This window comes from Populus euphratica, unplaced genomic scaffold (assembly GCF_000495115.2).
Source record: "Populus euphratica unplaced genomic scaffold, PopEup_1.0 scaffold75.1, whole genome shotgun sequence".
In the NCBI taxonomy this organism is placed as follows: domain Eukaryota; kingdom Viridiplantae; phylum Streptophyta; class Magnoliopsida; order Malpighiales; family Salicaceae; genus Populus; species Populus euphratica.
Window position 1 is genome coordinate 1,321,113 of NW_011499866.1, and position 19,168 is coordinate 1,340,280.

The 19,168-nt window shown below is 33.7% G+C and overlaps 3 protein-coding genes across 3 annotated transcripts; 1 reads left to right on the plus strand and 2 right to left on the minus strand.

The window, feature by feature from the left end:
• Positions 1–839: 839 nt before the first annotated feature.
• ABC1 (ABC transporter 1) lies at positions 840–9,578 on the minus strand. Its single transcript, XM_011026981.1, is given in 9 exon segments — positions 840–1,529; positions 5,023–5,139; positions 5,301–5,410; positions 6,158–6,317; positions 6,596–6,751; positions 7,550–7,702; positions 8,261–8,486; positions 8,812–8,900; positions 8,902–9,578. Coding segments are annotated over 9 exon segments (1,854 nt in total). The 5' UTR covers positions 9,349–9,578; the 3' UTR covers positions 840–1,133.
• A 1,869-nt stretch (positions 9,579–11,447) lies between these two features.
• Positions 11,448–13,537, plus strand: LOC105126196 (uncharacterized protein C24B11.05). Its single transcript, XM_011026983.1, has 8 exons — positions 11,448–11,551; positions 11,761–11,826; positions 11,946–12,011; positions 12,096–12,193; positions 12,316–12,441; positions 12,547–12,876; positions 12,996–13,061; positions 13,153–13,537. Exons 1-8 carry the CDS (start codon positions 11,539–11,541, stop codon positions 13,303–13,305), a joined length of 918 nt encoding a protein of 305 aa, XP_011025285.1. The 5' UTR covers positions 11,448–11,538; the 3' UTR covers positions 13,306–13,537.
• Positions 13,538–13,542: 5 nt separating this feature from the next.
• On the minus strand, positions 13,543–17,572 carry ROC4 (rotamase CYP 4). Its single transcript, XM_011026982.1, has 7 exons — positions 17,351–17,572; positions 16,070–16,288; positions 15,292–15,433; positions 15,105–15,193; positions 14,958–15,012; positions 14,698–14,783; positions 13,543–13,976 (listed from the first exon to the last, which is right to left on the minus strand). Exons 1-7 carry the CDS (start codon positions 17,402–17,404, stop codon positions 13,821–13,823), a joined length of 801 nt encoding a protein of 266 aa, XP_011025284.1. The 5' UTR covers positions 17,405–17,572; the 3' UTR covers positions 13,543–13,820.
• Between the last annotated feature and the right edge of the window lie 1,596 nt (positions 17,573–19,168).

A 19,168-nucleotide genomic window follows, 5' to 3' on the forward strand; every position in this document is an offset into this window, starting at 1 on the left:
TGATTTTAAACCTAGAATAGATAAAACATTGGGTAAAAAGGTTTTAAAATTAATATTTAGACCCTATTTGTTTGCTGATAAATAATTTTTTTAAAAAAAAGTAAATTCTAAAAAAGTGAATTATTTTTCAATGTTAATAGAAAATAAGTTGGAAAATATTTTACAGTATTTGATTGTGTCATAAAAAATAAGTTAGAAAATAACTTATTAATATTTTTTTTTCAAATTTATTAAAATAATGAGAAACAAATTTTACAAATTAAAAAGTTAAATGAGAATAAAATTGAAAAAAAAATATAATTTCATAAATTATCTCAAATAAAATAAATAATAATAGAAATAATAGAAATCAAATCTAAAAAAATAAAAAAATTCAAAGATGAATAAATTAAAATAATAATAATAATTATTTCATAAATTATTTCAAACAAAATAAAAAAAAAAAAAAATAAGAACCAAATTTAATAGATAGAAAATTTCAATTAAAAAAAAAAAATAACAATTATAAAAATAAAGATAAAAGTTAATATAAAAATTAAATTTTATAAAATAAAATTGAAAAACAAATATTCAAAACAAAATATATATAGCAATAAAAAATTTAATGATCAAATTTAATATAATCTACAAATAATATAATATTTTTTAATTTTTTATAATTTTTAAAAAGTATTTTCTGTTTAAAATAAAAAAAAAAACAAATCAAATTTTTTAATTAAAAAATATTTTTCATTAACTAATTTTTCTAATAATAAATAAACACACAAAAATTTAAATAAAAATTTCCCGCAAACTCACACTTAATAACAATGTGAATATAGCTATTTAGCCTGTATATTTTTTTAACGCGCTATGAACTTTTAAAATTCTAAATCAATCGGTTCCCTACGTGTTTCTCTCGTACATAAAAGAATGAAGTACAAATGATCAGTAGCATGTAGCCTCGGGGTGATTCAACTTGATCTCAAAAGGGCAAAGTACAGCCCTCTAATCATCAAAATCCTAAGACACAAACCCCTCATTCTGATTTTGAAGGCAACAAAATATTCTTACTTGCTTGGGATAGACGTTCTCTTCCCTCACTTTATTAAGTATAAAAACAAAATTAAATTAACAAATGTCAAAAATATATATCAAGAAATTGAGCCACTGAGCATCTGGTTCTCACCATCTTCACCAAACTGATAATCCTTGTAGACTTCGAGTAATAGTTCCCTACATGGTACAACGGCTCCAAGCTTAATGCAAGCCAAGAAAGCACCTGAAAGCTTTCTATGAAGGCTATATACCTCATCTGGAGGTGGAGTGAGCCTGTGCCTTAGCATTGTTGCCCCAAGGTTTGAAATGCTGTGAGTGATATTAGAGGATCGGAAGTCATACCCGCCAGGATTAGAGAATGGCAGTCCCACGATAAGACCAGCCTGAACATGAGCATCCAGCATTGCCTCTGATTCTTCTCCTGTGAGGAATCCAAGCCTTTTTGACATCTCGATCACAACATCTCTTTCACCATTTGCACATGCTACAACCTGATCAAATATCCAGATCAAAGCCCTCAGCACATAAAATATTAAAGATAAATTAAAATCCAAGCATGTTTACAAAAATGTCTTATTTTTGGTACTTGAGTAAAGAAAAGTTGAGGAACTGCCGCAAACAAACAAAAATAATAAGATGCTCCACTACAATTATTTGAGTCGGCTTTTTATAACATATAGTCCTGGCCACTGAGCTTAGTGTTTTTCCTTTTTTTCCAAAACGGAGGAAAGGTTTAGGATAAATGCCAAGCTTATCAAGAATCATAGTATTTTAAAAAGAAATACTCTGCAGCCGGTGGCTGGAAAGGGTCGGAGGAATAACAAAAAAAATAGCCAAAATGGATTTAGATAGTTATGCCATTGAAGAACATAACACAAAGAACAGAAGCTAAAACAAGAGCTATGTTGGTACATTTTTCTTTGAATGCATTCATTCATTGTATGCTGAATTCTATGCCATTGAAGACCAATTAGTATCTGGATTTTCTGCTACTCCATTTAAATTCCTCCACTTCTCATGTATTTCTCTTCCTGACTGTCCTGGTTATTTTCTAAATAGTTTTTCTCCAAAATCTTCGTCAAACCCATTTCCTGATACACTTACATGATAAAAATATTCATTTAGAAATCTTTTAACATATTTCCATTCTGTTAAATTATGCTGTTCTAAATGAATTATAGCTTCTCTTTGTAATTCTACATGTCCTGAATTGGCGTCTGCTCCTGTTATTACACTAGAAATCTTATTAACAAAGTTATATGGATCAGCTCCTATTAAAATATCATTCCTTGAAATTCTTCTACATGTTCTTTTTTATAACTTTCCCTTAATGCTTTAACACTTCCTCCTAGAATTGTCTCTAAATACTTATACATTTCATTAGGGTCTTGATTATTAAAATCATTTTATATAATCTGCTACTGTTGTATTTTTCCATACATCTATTATATGAGGCCATTCTTGAGGATCATGTGCTGTTAAATTTAACATCTGACCTTCATTTTTTGTTGCAAATTTAATAGGTCTTTCTAATGGGACACGACTACCTTTGGGTCTATAAGGTTGGATTTCTTCTAGGGTTGCTCCCATGGCTACTCTATGTCTAGGTAAATTTCCTGCTGAATAAACTACTGAGCCTCTTCTTGTTATATCAAAAGGTGAATTATCTACTGAACTTACTTCTTGTTCATCCATCAATTCTACCGTTAAGCTTCCGGTTACAGTACTGATTGTATCAGTTACATCTTCTTTCTGAGTTCCTATTCTTATATTTCTTTCATCAGAATAATATAGATACTCTTCTTCAGTTAATTGTTTGTTTATAAATATCTGCCCGTCTAATTCCATTAATTCTTGTTCTGTTAAATTAGTCATTCCTGATTCTTTAGGAAAATCTATTCTATCTGTTACTAAATGAATATGAGCCAAATTCATTTCTATATCTGTCTCTTGATCTGAAGCTATATCTCTAGCTAGTGTCTTAGTATAGTCTGTAAACCTTACTGAAGTTTCTCCTCTATTATTTTTATAGATTAAAGCTGACTCTGGTGCTAATATACTTTCTCTTTTTATAAAATCATCTAATTTCAACCGGCTAAATCTTCTGCACCATACTTGGTTGGTTTTATCATTTTTAAACCTTTATTTCCTAACGTTTCTACTACATCATCAACTCTCAAATCTGTATCTAGTATTACTACTTCACATTTTTCCTAGGAATCCAATACACAATAATAAATTATTGCCTTTGAATTGTTCAAATCCTTTACTATGAATTCCTATTTTTATATGATCAGTAAAGTCTTTCATATCTAATAAGAAATCTGGACTGCAACATAAGAATCCTCTGTTTTCATTCAAATCTAGCTCTTGATGGATCTTGCCATCTATCATCATAAATACATATCATTTTACCTTAGCTCCTAAATGTTTTCTAACCATACTTTTAACTCCTATAGTTATCGTTCCTAGATGCATAAGGTTATATTCTTCTCTTTTTAATTCTTTTCCTGCATCTGGCGAAATAAGATTGACATTTACTGTGTCATTACCACAGCAAATTATTGTTACTTCTCTCTTATGCTTATAAAACCCTGTTTTTATTGCAAAAGTACCTGGTGAACCACATAAAGCTCTAGCTCTCATGGTTCATAGAATCTGATTTATAAAAGTATTATAATCTTGATCTACATCTACAACTTTGTCTAATTGAACTTCTCTTGTTCTGTTTCTACTAAATTATACATCTATTATACCACCTGTACCACTTGTACTAGCCTCTGATGTGTTGTGTCTATTATCTTGTACAGTTCTACTAGTGCCTGTGAAGGGTCTAAAATTACTCATTTGCTATCTTTAGGCTGTACTGCTATAAAATTCCCAGCTGGCTGGGTTTTAATCTTTTTAGGTCCTTTATCTGAAGAATCTATTTTAAAATTGTCTAACTCAGTAGATATTTCTGATATAGCTATGTCCTGTTTTTCTTTTAATCTCCTTTCTTGATTTTCAATGATTTCTGCCAACGTTCTTTCTGATTCTTCTTTTTCACTTAACCTAGTTTTTAGTCTTTTGATAGTGTTTAGCAATTCTGAATTATCAGTTGTTATTTCTTTACCTTTACTATTGTTTTTTACTTCTTTTTCAATAGTAACAACTCTGTTTTCTAATAGTGAAATTCTAGCTCCTAATTTGATTACTAATTCTGATAATTCTAATATTAAAGCCTGAATAGTATTATTTTGTTTAATCTGAATTTTATCTCCTTTAGATGTTGGCTCGTAAGATGTGAATCCTTCCGGGTCCCTGTAAATTTTTGTTTTTAGCAAAGCTCTTTGATATTCTGGTCTGTTTTCTACTCCGCTCATGAAAGTGCTATTTCTTTAATATTTAGGGCTATAACCTTAATCTCATCTTTAAACTTATCTGTTTGTGATTTTATATTTCTTAAAAAAATTTCAGATTCTAACTCTATATCGTTTGGCTTCTGATTTATTTTATCTATTAATCTAGTTAACTTCTCTGTTGTAGGGATTTTTTCTAGCTTAAAGTTCTTAAGATTAGATATAGCTCTGTTTTGATCTACTAGCTGTTCTTTAATATAATCAAAATTTTCTGCTAAATCTTTAAACTTATTTTTATACTCTTTTTTAAATCGATTAAATTCTTCTGCAAATTTCTTTTCTTTCTTTTCTAATTTTACTCCTAGATTTATAATCAAATCTACTACTGTGTTTGGATGCTTACGTTCTTTAGTGTGAAAATAATGATTAAAGCCTAGATCTGAAAAATTGCACTTTATATTGAACTCTTTTCATTCACTTAACTTGTATTTTCTGTTATCTGGTAATTCTAAACTAAGATAATCTAATCTTTCTAATTTCTTTGCACTGTTATTGGCTATTGTATCTTCTTTTAATTTTAGCTTTAAATTAATAATTTATTCTTTTGAACTAATCTTGGTTGTCCAAGAATCGAAAGGATTACCATTCTTAAGTAGTCATCAACAAATCTTTTAGGATAATCTCGAGCTGCTCCAAAGTCAATGAGATTGATGGTGTTTGTTGCCTCATCATACAAGAAATTACTCCAGTTAGGATCAGTCTGCATAAGAAAAGCGCAACACAAGTAAAGGTGACTACCAGATCAATGTGAAATGATCCAAAAAGATGCAAGGATATTTGCATGCTTGGAGAGAGCACACTTCATAAAGAAGATCAAAAGCAAGCACTCAAAAAATTTGAAAGGTAAGAACGGGGGCCTGCCTGCATGAAGCGGAAGACAAACAATTCCATCAATGTGAGTTCTAGCAACTTTCTCCCAACATAATTACGAGTTTCTTGGTTCAGTGATGCTACTTTATCAATTGGAATTCCTGTAGCAAGGACAGACATTGCATTAAAAGATGACCAAAACCAAAGTTTCATGATCTACAGAGAAACACAGGTGCACACGCACACGCAAGCGCATGCAAGTCTACATTATATTGTAGGAAAGCTACCATAGCTTTCTTTCTTTCTTTTTTGGAAAAAAAACAAAAGAAAAGCAAAGAATAGTTATACGCTAATGTTAACACAAACCATGATAAGAACTAAGAAGAATCAGTTGTGCTAGTCAATTCTGTATACATATTAGAAGCTAAGTATCATCATATAGCTAGAAGATTGTTAAAAGTGATAAAAGGATTATCTTTGGGCTAAATCTATTCATGCTTCTAGAGAATTTTAAGTTAAGGTTCCAACGCCATTGCAAATCTAAATTGATGGTCACCACCACTTCAACCAAAAATCAGCTTTTTAAATGAACCTTTTGCTCACCAAATGTCGTTCTTTTATAGCAGCAGTCCAAGAGTATCTTGAAATGTACATTCATAAGTAATATTCTAGATAAAGAAAGGATAGAAAAATGGAGTAGCAAGTCACAAAACAAGATTTTCAAAGGTGAAAATCATGACAAATCTAAGACATGAAGAATGACCAATCATTCATGTGCATGAAACCATCAGAAACTCTCGCAAGTGGACATTTACAGTGTGATAAATTTGTTAATAACCTTAGTTTTCAAGGTTAAATTAGACCAGCATATTTAAGCAGGAAAGTAACACAAAATACTCAGCAATTACCAGAAACAAACTCGGTACTTAAGACTCTTTTACATGAAAGATCATCCACAACCAATGGAACATAAAAGCCCTCAGCATCAGATAGCAGACTACGGAACTGTTTCTGATTGGCGGCCTCCAACTCATAGTCACATTCTCTAGACAGTTCTACTTTTGCCACCTTCAAAGAACAGCAAAAGGAAAATTAGCATCCAATCCCAACAGTACAACATAGCTTTACAAGTACAGTCAATAATTAACCAGTTTTTGCAGCAAGGAGCGATGGATAGCACCGAAGCATACACCAAAGACAAGATAAAAAGCACAAATGGTAGCTGATCAAACAACCATAAGACAGGCTCTATTTTGAATCTCACAAATTAAGGACTAAAAACCAGTCAGTAGCATGTAGTGGCAATCCTAATACAGTAATGCAAATCCACGGGAAAATATGAATACCTTTATAGCTCTGTCAAGAAATAGTCCTTTTGGAATCAGGTTTGTATAATCTAAAAGAAGTTTCACATTCTCAATGTCGCTCTCAATACTATCCGCAACACCAGGGTACTGAATTTTCATTGCGACCTCCATACCATCCTTCGTCACTTTGTGCACCTATAATTATTAACAATAATTAAGCCAAAATAAGAGTATGAAGCATGAAAACACATGTGGGGAAGTTATATAAGTTTACATAATAAAATAAATATCATATAACATATTTAAAAAAAGCTTCTAAAAGGATTCTATAAATTAGAGACAAGCGTTTCAAATATGAATAACAGAAATGTAAACTGGAGAAACAAGAGCAAAGGTGGGGAAGAAAGGACAATATCAGCTTATGAGGAAATAAAATTCATAGAGAATAAGAATTGAAGCTGTATGCTTCAAAAGTTTCACATAATTATAAGTACGAACATAGAAATCCAAAAGCTTAAATAATAACAATTAAATGAATATTCACATCTTAATTGGAAAATCAAACTGAAGCGGGAAAAAACAACAAAGTACTGAACTGTTTGCGTAGCATAACAGTGTAGAGCAGCCCAACTGGATATAAGGCATTGTGGCGCCGTTTGGAATTACGTATCAAATCGAGTTTCATGAAAATTTAAATTTTTTTTTTGCTTGAAATTAATTTTTTTATGTTTTTAGATTGTTTTGGTGCACTTAGGTTAAAAATAGTTTTTAAAAAAATATATTATTTTGATGCATTTCCAAGGAAAAAACAACCGCTATCACCCTCCTAAACACCCCTATAATTGGTTTAAAAAACACTTCTAAACAATAGCCAGTCTGTCTCAATTTGAAAACACACACGAAGGTCAAAGCAAAAATGAATGGAATGCTAGGGCCAGGAGTCAGCTGCCATTGATTGAACATAAAAATAGATATGTAGCTAGAATGCTTCACCTGGCCTATACTTGCAGCAGCAATTGGTTCATAATCAAAACTAGTTAACTTGGTTGACCAGTCAGCACCCAACTCAGCATTCAAAACTTGATTCAGTTGGCTCTTGGGCATCACGTCTGCACCTTGTCGTACAATATCTAGAGCAGCCAAGATCTATAAGAAGTAGAAGAAATCAAATATATAATTGAAGGAAATATATGTCAACAAAAAGTAAGTCAACAGTTTGGAAGCCATAGTCAAGACAAATGATGATCCGTTGTTTCTTTTCTTCTCTTTTCTTTTTCAAAAAAGCACCTTCTCTAAAGCCGACGCAGTAAAAGTAGAGCCAAAAAAGCTTTAATAAAGCAATTATACTATTACTCCTGCTCTATTTTGCAGCTTAAACAAATATTCTTCAGCAATGCCAGAAATCTCAGCAAACAACAGTCTCCCATAGAAGAGAAGTTAGCATCTCTAAGATAAGGAAGGGATGGCATTTTATTATCAATTTATGAGTACCAATTCAAGATACCCCATATAGCTACTCCTTAGATGAGTTTCTATAACTCATGAAACTTCAAACCTTCAGATAAAAAGTTGGAATGCAAGATTTACAATTTTGAGAATTTAGAGCCATGAGGACTCCTCGGCAATACACCTGAGGTGCGCAAACATGACATCCTGCTATCTAAATAAACACATGAAATAGATAAGCGAATAGACCAAGCATACCGGAGCAGGAACAAGAGATTCATCCTGTATGCTCAGCATTTGTCCTATCTTGAGCGCAGCTCCACGCATTCTGCATAATGCAAGAGCCAGGCGTTCTGCATTTTTATCAGACAGAAATGGAGAATAAGCAGATTGTTTGTCTTGTGAACTTGGTGTACCAAAGACAAGTCTCTTTGCAGATTCCTGAACTGTTCCCCATGCAAGCCCGGCTCCTAGACCAGCAAACCTTTAGAAGTTATAGGATATAAGTTAAACATATAATCCATGATTCATGTCATTAACTTATAATTTGTTGAATCATCAACGCTAATGCTCTATTATCCTCTACTAAATTGAGCCAATATGTGAATTAACATAACATCATTAAGTTTTGATTTCCAAATATATTGGAAAATGTTATATATAAAATTTACTGGTGTGCATATGCATTAATTCAATCTCGGCCAAATTATATATATATATATATAGCAAATTATATATATATATATAGCAAATGATACAAAAGAATGAATTTCAATCGATAATAATAAAAAAATAAAAAAAATACTCACCCAAGCGCTCTTGTAAATGGACTGGAAGGAACTCTCCTCTCCCGAGGCTTCCTCCGCTTCACCACTGGCGGCGGCGCCACGGTTGCCGCCGGTGCGTGCCACAGCCAATTCTCCAGCACCTGCATTGCCTTTATTATCTCTATCCAAATCACCAATTTCCTCCTTTGAAATTCGATTCTCCTCTAAAATCTTATCTTGAGAAGAAACCGAAGGATTCACGACACCATCACTGGCGCTGCTTTCCTTTCCACCATCGCCAATTGGCAGCTGCGATTCAGCTGGGGTTGATTCTGCTGCCAAGTCAGGTGAATTGTTGAAATAAGCGACGGATCCATTTAGCCTGGGAGGCGAGAACTCGCGTACTTTCCCTTTAGTGAGGCCCGATAGATCGGTGGCGGAGACTAGCGCTTTCTTAGCGGTGGAGGCTATTAGGGTTTCGAAATCTCCAGTTTCGACAGCTTTGGAGCGTTTGGCAATTTCCTTGGCTACCAGAGAAATGCCGCTCAGCAGTCTTCCTATGTGATTAAACGAACTCATTTCATGGCGCCTTATAGATTTGGTTTTCTGTTAAATTCACCTTTATCAGATTATTGTTGTTAGTAGTGCAATCGATCGATCGATCGATCGATCAGTCAACACTCAATTTTAAAGCGAAAGCTTTTGGTTACGCGAGCGAGAGGGAGAGAGGCCACGTGGTACCTGTCCCTTCCATGAGATTGGGGAGAAAGCAAAGGAAAAGTCGATCGGTTAGAAGTTGAAAAGCAAAGCCTGCTAGTGCTAACCCAAAGGCAGAAACCAAATTGGATTTGGAAACCAGGCCATCCAAGAGGGAAGTCACACGTGACGACGTCCCCAAGCCGAAGGGACACATGGCCCGAAAGTCTTCTTGCAACTGTTTTGGGTTAGTCATGGGCCACGAGGCCTGAGTAAGAAGATTGTGTGGATTGAAGCCCAGCTACAAATATACGGGCTATAACTGCTAGCTGTATATTTATTTGAATTTTGTTTATTTTACTTTGTAACTAAGAGCCCAGAAACAAAAATGCAAATGTCTCCTCGTTTATTATTGTGTACTAAATAGGTGATTCGTGCAGGGTCAATATTTTTTCTAATATAAAAAAAATATCTACAATTTTTAAATAAAAAAATTAAAGACTTGAATTATTAACTTGATTAGATTATATAAGTTAAATTAATTTAATAATATAATTAAAAATACATTACTAATAAATAGCATGAAGTGAACATACTTAGATTTAATTAATTAATTTGATTTAAATAAAAAATAAATTTATTTTTAAAAAAATGGTAAATTCTACAAACAAAACAATAACAAAATCCAAGATAATCTAAGTTATTTTTAGAATTGGTAAAAATCCTATAAAAAATAAATAAAAAAATTACGCATTAACTAGTTAATCTCCAATTGAATAAATATTGAATAATAAAACTAAAAAAAAACATTAACTTATAAAAAAAATCAAATAAACCTAAGAAAATACTTAAGGTAACCTTTCAAATTCATAGTCAATAAAATTATAAATATGAACTTAATAAAAAGTTTTAATTTTTTAACTAATTTAAAATTAAAAGGTAAAATAAAAAAAATATATATTAATTAAAAATTTGTTAAGAAAAATAATTGTGTTTATTAGTAATAATAGTAGCTATAATGGTGATAATTATAATAATAATAGTAATAGTAATGATAATTATAATAATAATAATCATAATAGTAGTGATGTTCTTAGCGGTGGTGGTGGTGGTACTCGTACAAGCAGAAGGAGAAGGATTGCAGCACTTCCAAAACAGAATCGGAATCCTTTACTTTGTCCTGCCATCGATTTGCACCACACTTCGAATGCCAGAACATTTGTTTAAACCTCTCTTCTAGCTTCTTGCAGATCAAGAAAAACCAAACGCACGATTATTATTAGCCACGTAAAATGCTTTATTGTTTTATTATTTTCATTGGCATTTGCACCAGATAATGGATTTAATTAGCATTTAGCTAGTCACCTTCTTAGCCAAGATATGTAATTAAAAAGTTATTTAATATTTAGAATAAGTGCTTGATCTGAAAAACTCCAGGCTTAATTTCTAAAATCTGTGCAACTGCTCGGAGTTATGGACGGGATTTTGCTTTTAAATTCAGAACCATGCCCTGTAATCTAAATTAATGTGCGAAGTGGGTTAAGGGGGGCACTCGGGAAGTCTCAAAAAGCACTTGCAAAATTCAAGACAATGACAGTTAACAGAAAGATGGAAGATGATCCATGAATCATGACTGTTAACTAATTCAGAATTGTTCAAAGGAAAATCAAATATGCTTACCACCTCAGACTTTGTAAGTGCCATCTCCCTCATTCCTCATGTTGGTGGGCCATCCATGCAATTCTACATAAATAGTCCCATTCACCTGCTGCTGTAATGCGCGTCGAACCTCTTTTATTTTCGATTCCAGTACTATTTGAAGGTGGTTCTTGCTGCTCTGTGATGATTTCTTGTCTAATGATTGCCCACTACAAAGTTCCGAGCTACTATTTTATTTCACATTATTATGTGGTTAATATTGATGCGCCAAACTTATTGCTTTCACCATTATCTATAAAAAATTGCTGAATATGCTATCTCTATGTCTTCTTGAAGATGGATACGCAAACCAGCCATGTATGTAACTTGCTATAAATTGGAAACTTCAGAGTATTCGGCCTTTGTTCTTCCAGCATGGGATCGTTAGGTCCTTGCTTTCTCCCTCTCTCTCTCTCTTCATTCGTGCACTTTGATCCCTTCATCCCCCTTTCGCTAATGTTTCTTTCTTTTTCTTTTTTTCCGTCAGATCTGTCACAGTGAATTCTTTCTTTCTTTTCTTTTTCTTTTCATGTCTTTCAAGTGATTTCTCTACTTTATCTCTTATTTAAGGTTCTCAAACCGGGAAAAGTCTTGCAGGTAACCTTCTTAAGATGGACGCTGCTGGGAGGGCCAACGGACCAAAATACGAGTGCTTGCTCTTTGGTACGTTAAAGCCAGTAATTAGTTAATGAAAAACAGGATGTCCAACAGAGAACTCAGGAAATCTGATTTGAATTTCTTAATGTATTCACGCTTATGATTAATAATGTTATGTTTTCCAGACATGGATGATACTCTGTACCCCTTGATTTTGGGTCTCAACATGGCTTGCCGAAGGAACATTGAAGGTTAGACCAGAGTAACCACGGAACTTGTGTTGATATATCAAATGAAGTACATAAATAATGCGGTTTGAGTAATTCTCTATGCAGAGTTCATGTTGCATGAGCTACATATTGAGGAAAGTGAAGTTCCGAGAATGTGCTTGGAATTATACAGGGAGCATGGAACAACAATGGCCGGTCTAAAGGTGAAATTATATCCTTGATTCTTTAATAGTATAGTCCTCCCTCTGCTTCTTCTTCTTCTTCTTCTTCTTCTTCTTCTCAGCTGGGAGTTTAACTAATGAATCTTAACACAAATGAAAACCAGGCTCTTGGCTATGAGTTTGATAACGATGAGTTTCATGCTTTCGTTCATGGAAGATTGCCTTATGAAACACTGAAGCCTGATCCGGTGCTAAGGAACATTCTACTTTCCGTCCCACAGCGTAAAATAGTAAGTCAAATTTAATTCCATTCTTTCCTTTCAAGCGAAACATATTTCAGCAAAGTAGACATGGAGTGTTGGCAAATTTTCTAAGATGTGCCTTAACGTCTTCAGATCTTCACAAATGCTGATAAGGCACATGCAGCTGAGGTTCTCAAAAGGATGGGTTTCGAAGATTGTTTCGAAGGCGTCATTTGCTTTGAAACCCTTAATCCTCCTCTAGAAACTGCAAATAACATGGATGCATTAGATAATGATACAATGATTGCACGAGGTGATCCAGAGCCAAGTGACTTTGATGGTACTACTGCCACTGGAAACAAAAATAAAATAAAAAATAATTTAGATAATGGTATCAGCTCCAAGTCACGAATCCTCTGTAAACCCTCTCTGGAGGCCATTGAAGCAGCTATTCAGATTGCAAATGTGGACCCAAGGAAGACAGTAATATTTGACTCATAACTTAAACCTGAAAACTATCATTGTTCTGCTTCAAATTTGCAGAGATCATGTGGAGTTATATCTCATTTCTTTTTTCTCCCTTGTTTCTTCATTCTTCTCAGATCTTCTTTGACGACAGTGCTCGAAACATTGCAAGTGGGAAAGCGGCAGGACTTCATACAGTTATTGTAAGCTCTACAAGTCACTGCTTTTCTTGTTATCATCAGTACACACACAGTAGAACACACTAGTGATGTGTGATTTCAATAACCATGGCAGGTAGGGAGCTCGGTCCTTGTACCAGGTGCAGACCATGCCTTGAGAAGCATCCACAATATCAAAGAAGCCATGCCTGAAATTTGGGAGGATGAAGGAGAGGAAAAGGAGCAAGTTATCCAGTCCACCACAGTCGAAACAATGATCCTTGCTTAGGTTTTCCTTTCAGCTGCCTCACATTTACGTACACATTAAACCTGGTTATTTATGGCAAAGTAACCTAATGGCCAAAGGAGGAGAAGGAAATAAAGTACTGATGGTATATTCAGTCTTCGTGTAAAAAATCTCTACCGTGGAAGTAAAAGCTCATTGTATTTGGTATGGGCATGTAGCGTCATACTCTATATAAAATTTCATTTAGCTAATCTGAAACAGTTGGAGTAAGATGGTACGTAGTGAAACGTGGTTGGGATTCTTATTTGAAAAGGCTTTGTTGAGCTCCAAGTTTGATACAAATGTTATCTGGCATTTATGTTCGCTTAACAGTACTATATGTAAAAAATCTCTTCCTACCATGAGCTTACAAAACATTGCTCATGTTTCTCTGAGCCGCGGATGAAGTTTCCCAAAACTAATGCGAAATCAAAGGGGTGATTGCTCGTGAATATTCTCAATGATTATGAGAAACCATGTCTCTAGGGTTGTTGACATGATCTTCGAGAATACAATAATCAGCTATCTAGCGGTAGCTCCCCAGAATTAACAACTCTGCATGGCTTCCGAGGATTATCTGACCTGCTTGTCTCTACAGATTCAAGCTTGCGCACAACATCCATTCCATCAATGACATGTCCAAAGACGACATGGCGGTTGTCCAGCCAAGGAGTCTGCAGCACAAATTAAGAACATTGTTTGCATAGAATTTCAGTGAAAGGAACTCTTTCTATCGATATTTCAGCACTTCAGCTGTTCACTGAACTTAAAGATTAACAAGGCACAGACAGCCATCATCCAATCCATGTTATGTACGAAAATGATAGGGATCCTACTTAAAAACTAAGATTGGAATGAAGAGGGAGTTGCCCCAATGCAATACGATACAGTAGGCAACTATTTTAGAAGAAAATTGTACGAAATAACCAATCAAGTCAGTTACAATTTACAACAAATTAATCAAACAAACGCAATTCATGAACCTTCTACAATTTTTAATCTGGACCTCCTATCTGATAAGGAAAACTAACGAACTACCAGGGCCTTCTTTTCTTCTTTACATTCTTGTTTCCAATGTTTCATCAATAAACACTCAACTTCATGTTTTACATTTCCTTTTAATGCCATCTTTCCATATCAAAATGCAGAGGAGAAAGAGAAAACTAGGATATCTCTCCACCTCCACACACAGAATATGTAGGAACTAATGCTCTCATTCGTATTCCTATGTACATGACCGCTATCAATTCATTATCTCTATCAGAAGAAGACAACGTGAAACATTTTTTATAAGAAACACAAAAAATTGGGTAAAGTTTCCACTAGATCTATACTTGAAAAAATGAAGTTGGACATGCAACAACCAAAAGAACAAAACTCCAACAGTTATATTACCTTTACTGTGCAAATGAAAAACTGGCTCCCATTGGTATTGGGACCTGCATTTGCCATGCTCAAAACACCAGGTCCAACATGCTTCACTGCAAATGATGGATTTAGAATTTTAGCACAATATTAGTCGGATCCTCCCAGGACCCCAGCCAAATCGCCTATGTTATAGAATAAAAGATAAAAATGGAAAGGGATGTTTACGTGATGCTCTGAGTTATAGAAGTTTACAGTATATATTTATTCAGGCTCATGAAAATACTCACAGGAAAAGCTCTCATCTTCAAAACTAGAACCATATATGCTTTTTCCTCCAGTTCCCTGCAGTTATGAATTTAACAGTTTCTTCTTAGTGAAATCAACTTCCTACTTAAGAAGCAGTATGTGTTAGACTGCAGAAACAGAGAGCTCACATCTCCTCTCGTGAAGTCACCACCCTGGATCATGAAATCTTTGATAATACGATGGAAGGAGCATCCTTTGTAACCATACCCTTTATCTCCTGCATGCGGTGTTTTAACATCAGAGGCCAAACACATCACTGTATGATTAAGCCTCAAATAATGCCTCCAACAGATAATCTTTGTTTAAAAAGCTCACCTGTGCACAAGGCACGGAAGTTCTCAGCAGTTTTTGGAACAACATCTCCAAAAAGGCCCATTACAATTCTACCCACGGGTTCACCCCCAACTTCAACATCAAAGAAACACTTGGTCGTCACTTTTGCTTGTAGATCAACATCCTGATACAACAGGGATATGAGAACACAGGACCCCAATACATACGTGGTTCCAAAGATGGAAAGGGCGACTTATGCATACTTCAGAATGCCCAAGAGAAACACCTCCCCACCCCCAAAAAAGAGAGAGAGAGAGAGAGAGACAGAGAGAGACAGAGAGAATAATAATAATAACAGTAATGAAAGTGTTCTGAGACAACAAATACATAGAATTAATAGAGCACCACCATAGGCTGAAAACTGAACTGAAAGTGAAGCTAAAGCCATTTAATTTTGGGTTACTTTAGATTGAAATGTACCAACTGTAAGAGAAAAAAATGCTGAAACTGGCCCGTATCATTGTTTACATTCCTTTGCTAATTTTGTGGACGGAACTATTCCATGACTAGTTTGAACATTTGAGAGCTAGTTCAGGAGATGATGAATGTTAGCTAGAGATGCAAGGAAAAAGAAAGGTCATCTTCTACTTTGGCAATCACATCTCAACTTTCTATATCACCACTTAACTCAACATGGATAGAAAAGAAATTCGTTGAGATGTGATATCTGATAGTGAAACTTAGCAGTCCGTTGTTTTAAGGGCTTTTTAAATACTATCATTGATGAATACCAAAGCAAAGGGATTGAAAAAGTAGTTACATTTTCCATTGAGTTGGCGCATGCCATTCTCTGATTCTTAATATAAGGTGCTTTAGGAAGCTGTATGATAGGGAATTTCGATGCGTAGTGAGATCTTGATGTCAATGCTCTTCCAAGGCAGTTCAAGGTTGGAGTTTGAGAGTAACCACCCCGGGCATTTCTGATGGTAGATATCTTTTGTGGCCTGCTTGTATTCAAAAAATCTTGGTCATAACTACCCTGCCATGAAAACAATGAATGAGAGGAACGAAAACAAGCCACATAGTAAGAGTACGAGATACAATAGGTAAAAAAAGGAAGAACATACTAAGATGTACTGCTTGCACGGAGGCAATATGATTTTTATTTTTGTACAATTTTTGAGCAAAGTCTTACTGGCAAATAAATCATTGGCAGCATCAAAGTGTGATGGTTGTCCTTAATCACAAAATTTTGCTTTGGCAAATCAAATGTGATCAACTCATGTCTAGAGTCTAGAGACCTCATTATTTCTTCATCTCATTCCTTTCAATGACCTTTTAATCACTGATTAATAATTAGTTGTTAGAACCAAGTTTCTGTTAACCCCCCGCCCGCTTTTCTTTTTCGCAGCTTTCAAGGTTTAGTCACAGGGCAAAAGATTTGACGGCCATGCTTCAGTGATTCATTGTAAAACCACACCAGGCCAAGAACTCAACAAATCCAAGGGAAAGTTGTCCCACATTGTCTACAAGCAAAGGAAGCATCTTGATAATTGGGAAAAGGAAAAGGAAAAATTACATCAATAAAACAACCCTTGTTCAAGTTATCAATATTCTTCCAGGATCACAATAATATAATATGAAATTAATACAACTGGGATTAAAAATAAATACTAGAACAGAAAGCAGAAGCCGGGATTCGATAGATTGTGAAATGAATGTTAAGGCAAACTGTCAATCACATTTTAGTCATAAATACAGAATGATCTTCTAACAAAACCCATTTCTCTACAATTCTCGAAGTTGATAAGCAGTAGTCGCCAATCTGCAAACTAGTAAGCCCAAAAACAAAAATTGCAAAATAAAGAAACAAGCAACAACAAACAAGAACTGGGTTCTTGAAGGTTTGTCCACTTAGTAGCCATGCAACCAGCCGCGTCAACAATGACCCAAGGTGTGTCATGTCATTCACAAACTTCATCTACCAGTACTTGCTTCATTATTCTTGTCTGTGCGTATTTTCCTGACTTGTGTCGTTGTTTCAATGTGTTAAACTTGGGAGAGAGTATGTGAACATGCTATGGAGTACTGAAAGACTGACCTGAATAACAAGGCGAGGACTGTGTGCCATTTGCATTGACGATGTAGAGGCCATTTCCTTTGGCGGACTAGACTAGAGTCTTCTTCTTTCTTTTCGGCTGTGCTTGCGTTTTGGAGTAGAGAATGTTCGAAGATAAGATCACCTTAGCCGTTAGCGCGTTGAAGCCTTTAAGGCAAGGTGTCAAGGCAGAGAGGACAAAAAATCGACAGACCGGGGGAGGCACTACCTCGTTTTATCCGACGGGTGTCTTAAAAAAATCCGCCTCGTATTTGTTGCTCTCTCAACTCTCAAGTCTCATCAACTTATTATTGATTGGGCTGGGTAACAGCAACCGGCCTTAGGCCATCCATGGTGAGACCACTAACTAATATCTCTAACCCAATGGGCTAGCTTTAAACTGCTCACATGGCCCATTTAAATTAATATTTACCAAAAAAATATAAACAATTCTACTTTTGTTCTTTAATATCTTCAAAAGCTCTATCTACTTGTTAAAATTATAGAATTTCAGTCAAGAAATTGAAAAGATTGATCATTTACAACAACAAAAAAACATAAGTTATTTGAAAATAAAGTTTATATTTAGGATAATTAGTTAACCTTTTAATTCTAACCATATAATTTATTTATTTTTAGTTAAAATAACTGGAAACGGGTATCTGATACCTATAAAAAAAAAATTAGTATAAACATTACTTATAATTATATATGAAAAACATTGAAGTTCTTTAACAATTTCATATACAAGGCCATGAAAATAGACAAGCATTATAATCCCACGTGAATTCACTGCGTGCCATCAATTCAATAATCTTTCTAACTCACAATAATACATGAAATTATTATAGATTAGGTACCTAACAAATATTAGTTATTGTATGGTTTGTATTTTGTTGAAAGTTTCTTTAAAATAAATAAATTATGGATAAATAAGAAATTAATCTAAAATAATTATTGGTTTTCCCACCAAAAAAATCTTAGTTTTTTTAGATTTAATTATTGATTTATGGTGGTTAAATAATAATTGATAATTGTTATAATTAATCCTTATTAATATTTTAACCTTTTAACTTTTAAAATTTCCTATAAAATAGACGAAGAAAGAATTTCAAATAAGAATTTAACTTTCATTTAATTTGTTATATTCTCACATATATATTTTTCTTTAATACTATATGTTTTAATTTATAATTTTTTTTTATTTAATTTTAGAACGTTGTTATATATCTTTATTTTAAAGTAATAATTTATTTTCTAAAATTACAATTCATACAATTTATTTGAATCTATTTCAGTTATTGTATGATATGTATTTTATGAACTAAGCTTTTTTTTAGATTAACATGAGTATTCAGTCCAACTTTCTTGTATTTTGACTAATCACATGGGTCTTGAAGTTAACAACTATGTAAACCTCAAATGGCTCTAAAATTTGTGAGACTCGAACTGATAATTTCTAGGGAGCGAATTCAAGGTCTGACTAGTTGAGCTGCACTTTTCAAGGTTTGAACTAAGCTTTTATAAACCATGTTTACATCTTGTTTAGTTTATACATATTACTTGCAAATGTTTTGGTATAATTATGTATTTTTTTTCTTTTTAGTTTAAACATAACATTTTGACTTAATACATGTTTGATTTGAACTAAAATAAACAAAAGTGTTTATTTTTTATCTTGGATAATTTAAATATTTTTGTCTATCAAGTTGCTTTATTTGAAGTTTTATATTATTTTACTTGCTTGATATTAAGCCAAAATATGTATTTATAGATATTATTTGCTATTATTTTTATAATGTATTCATGTTTTTAATTCGA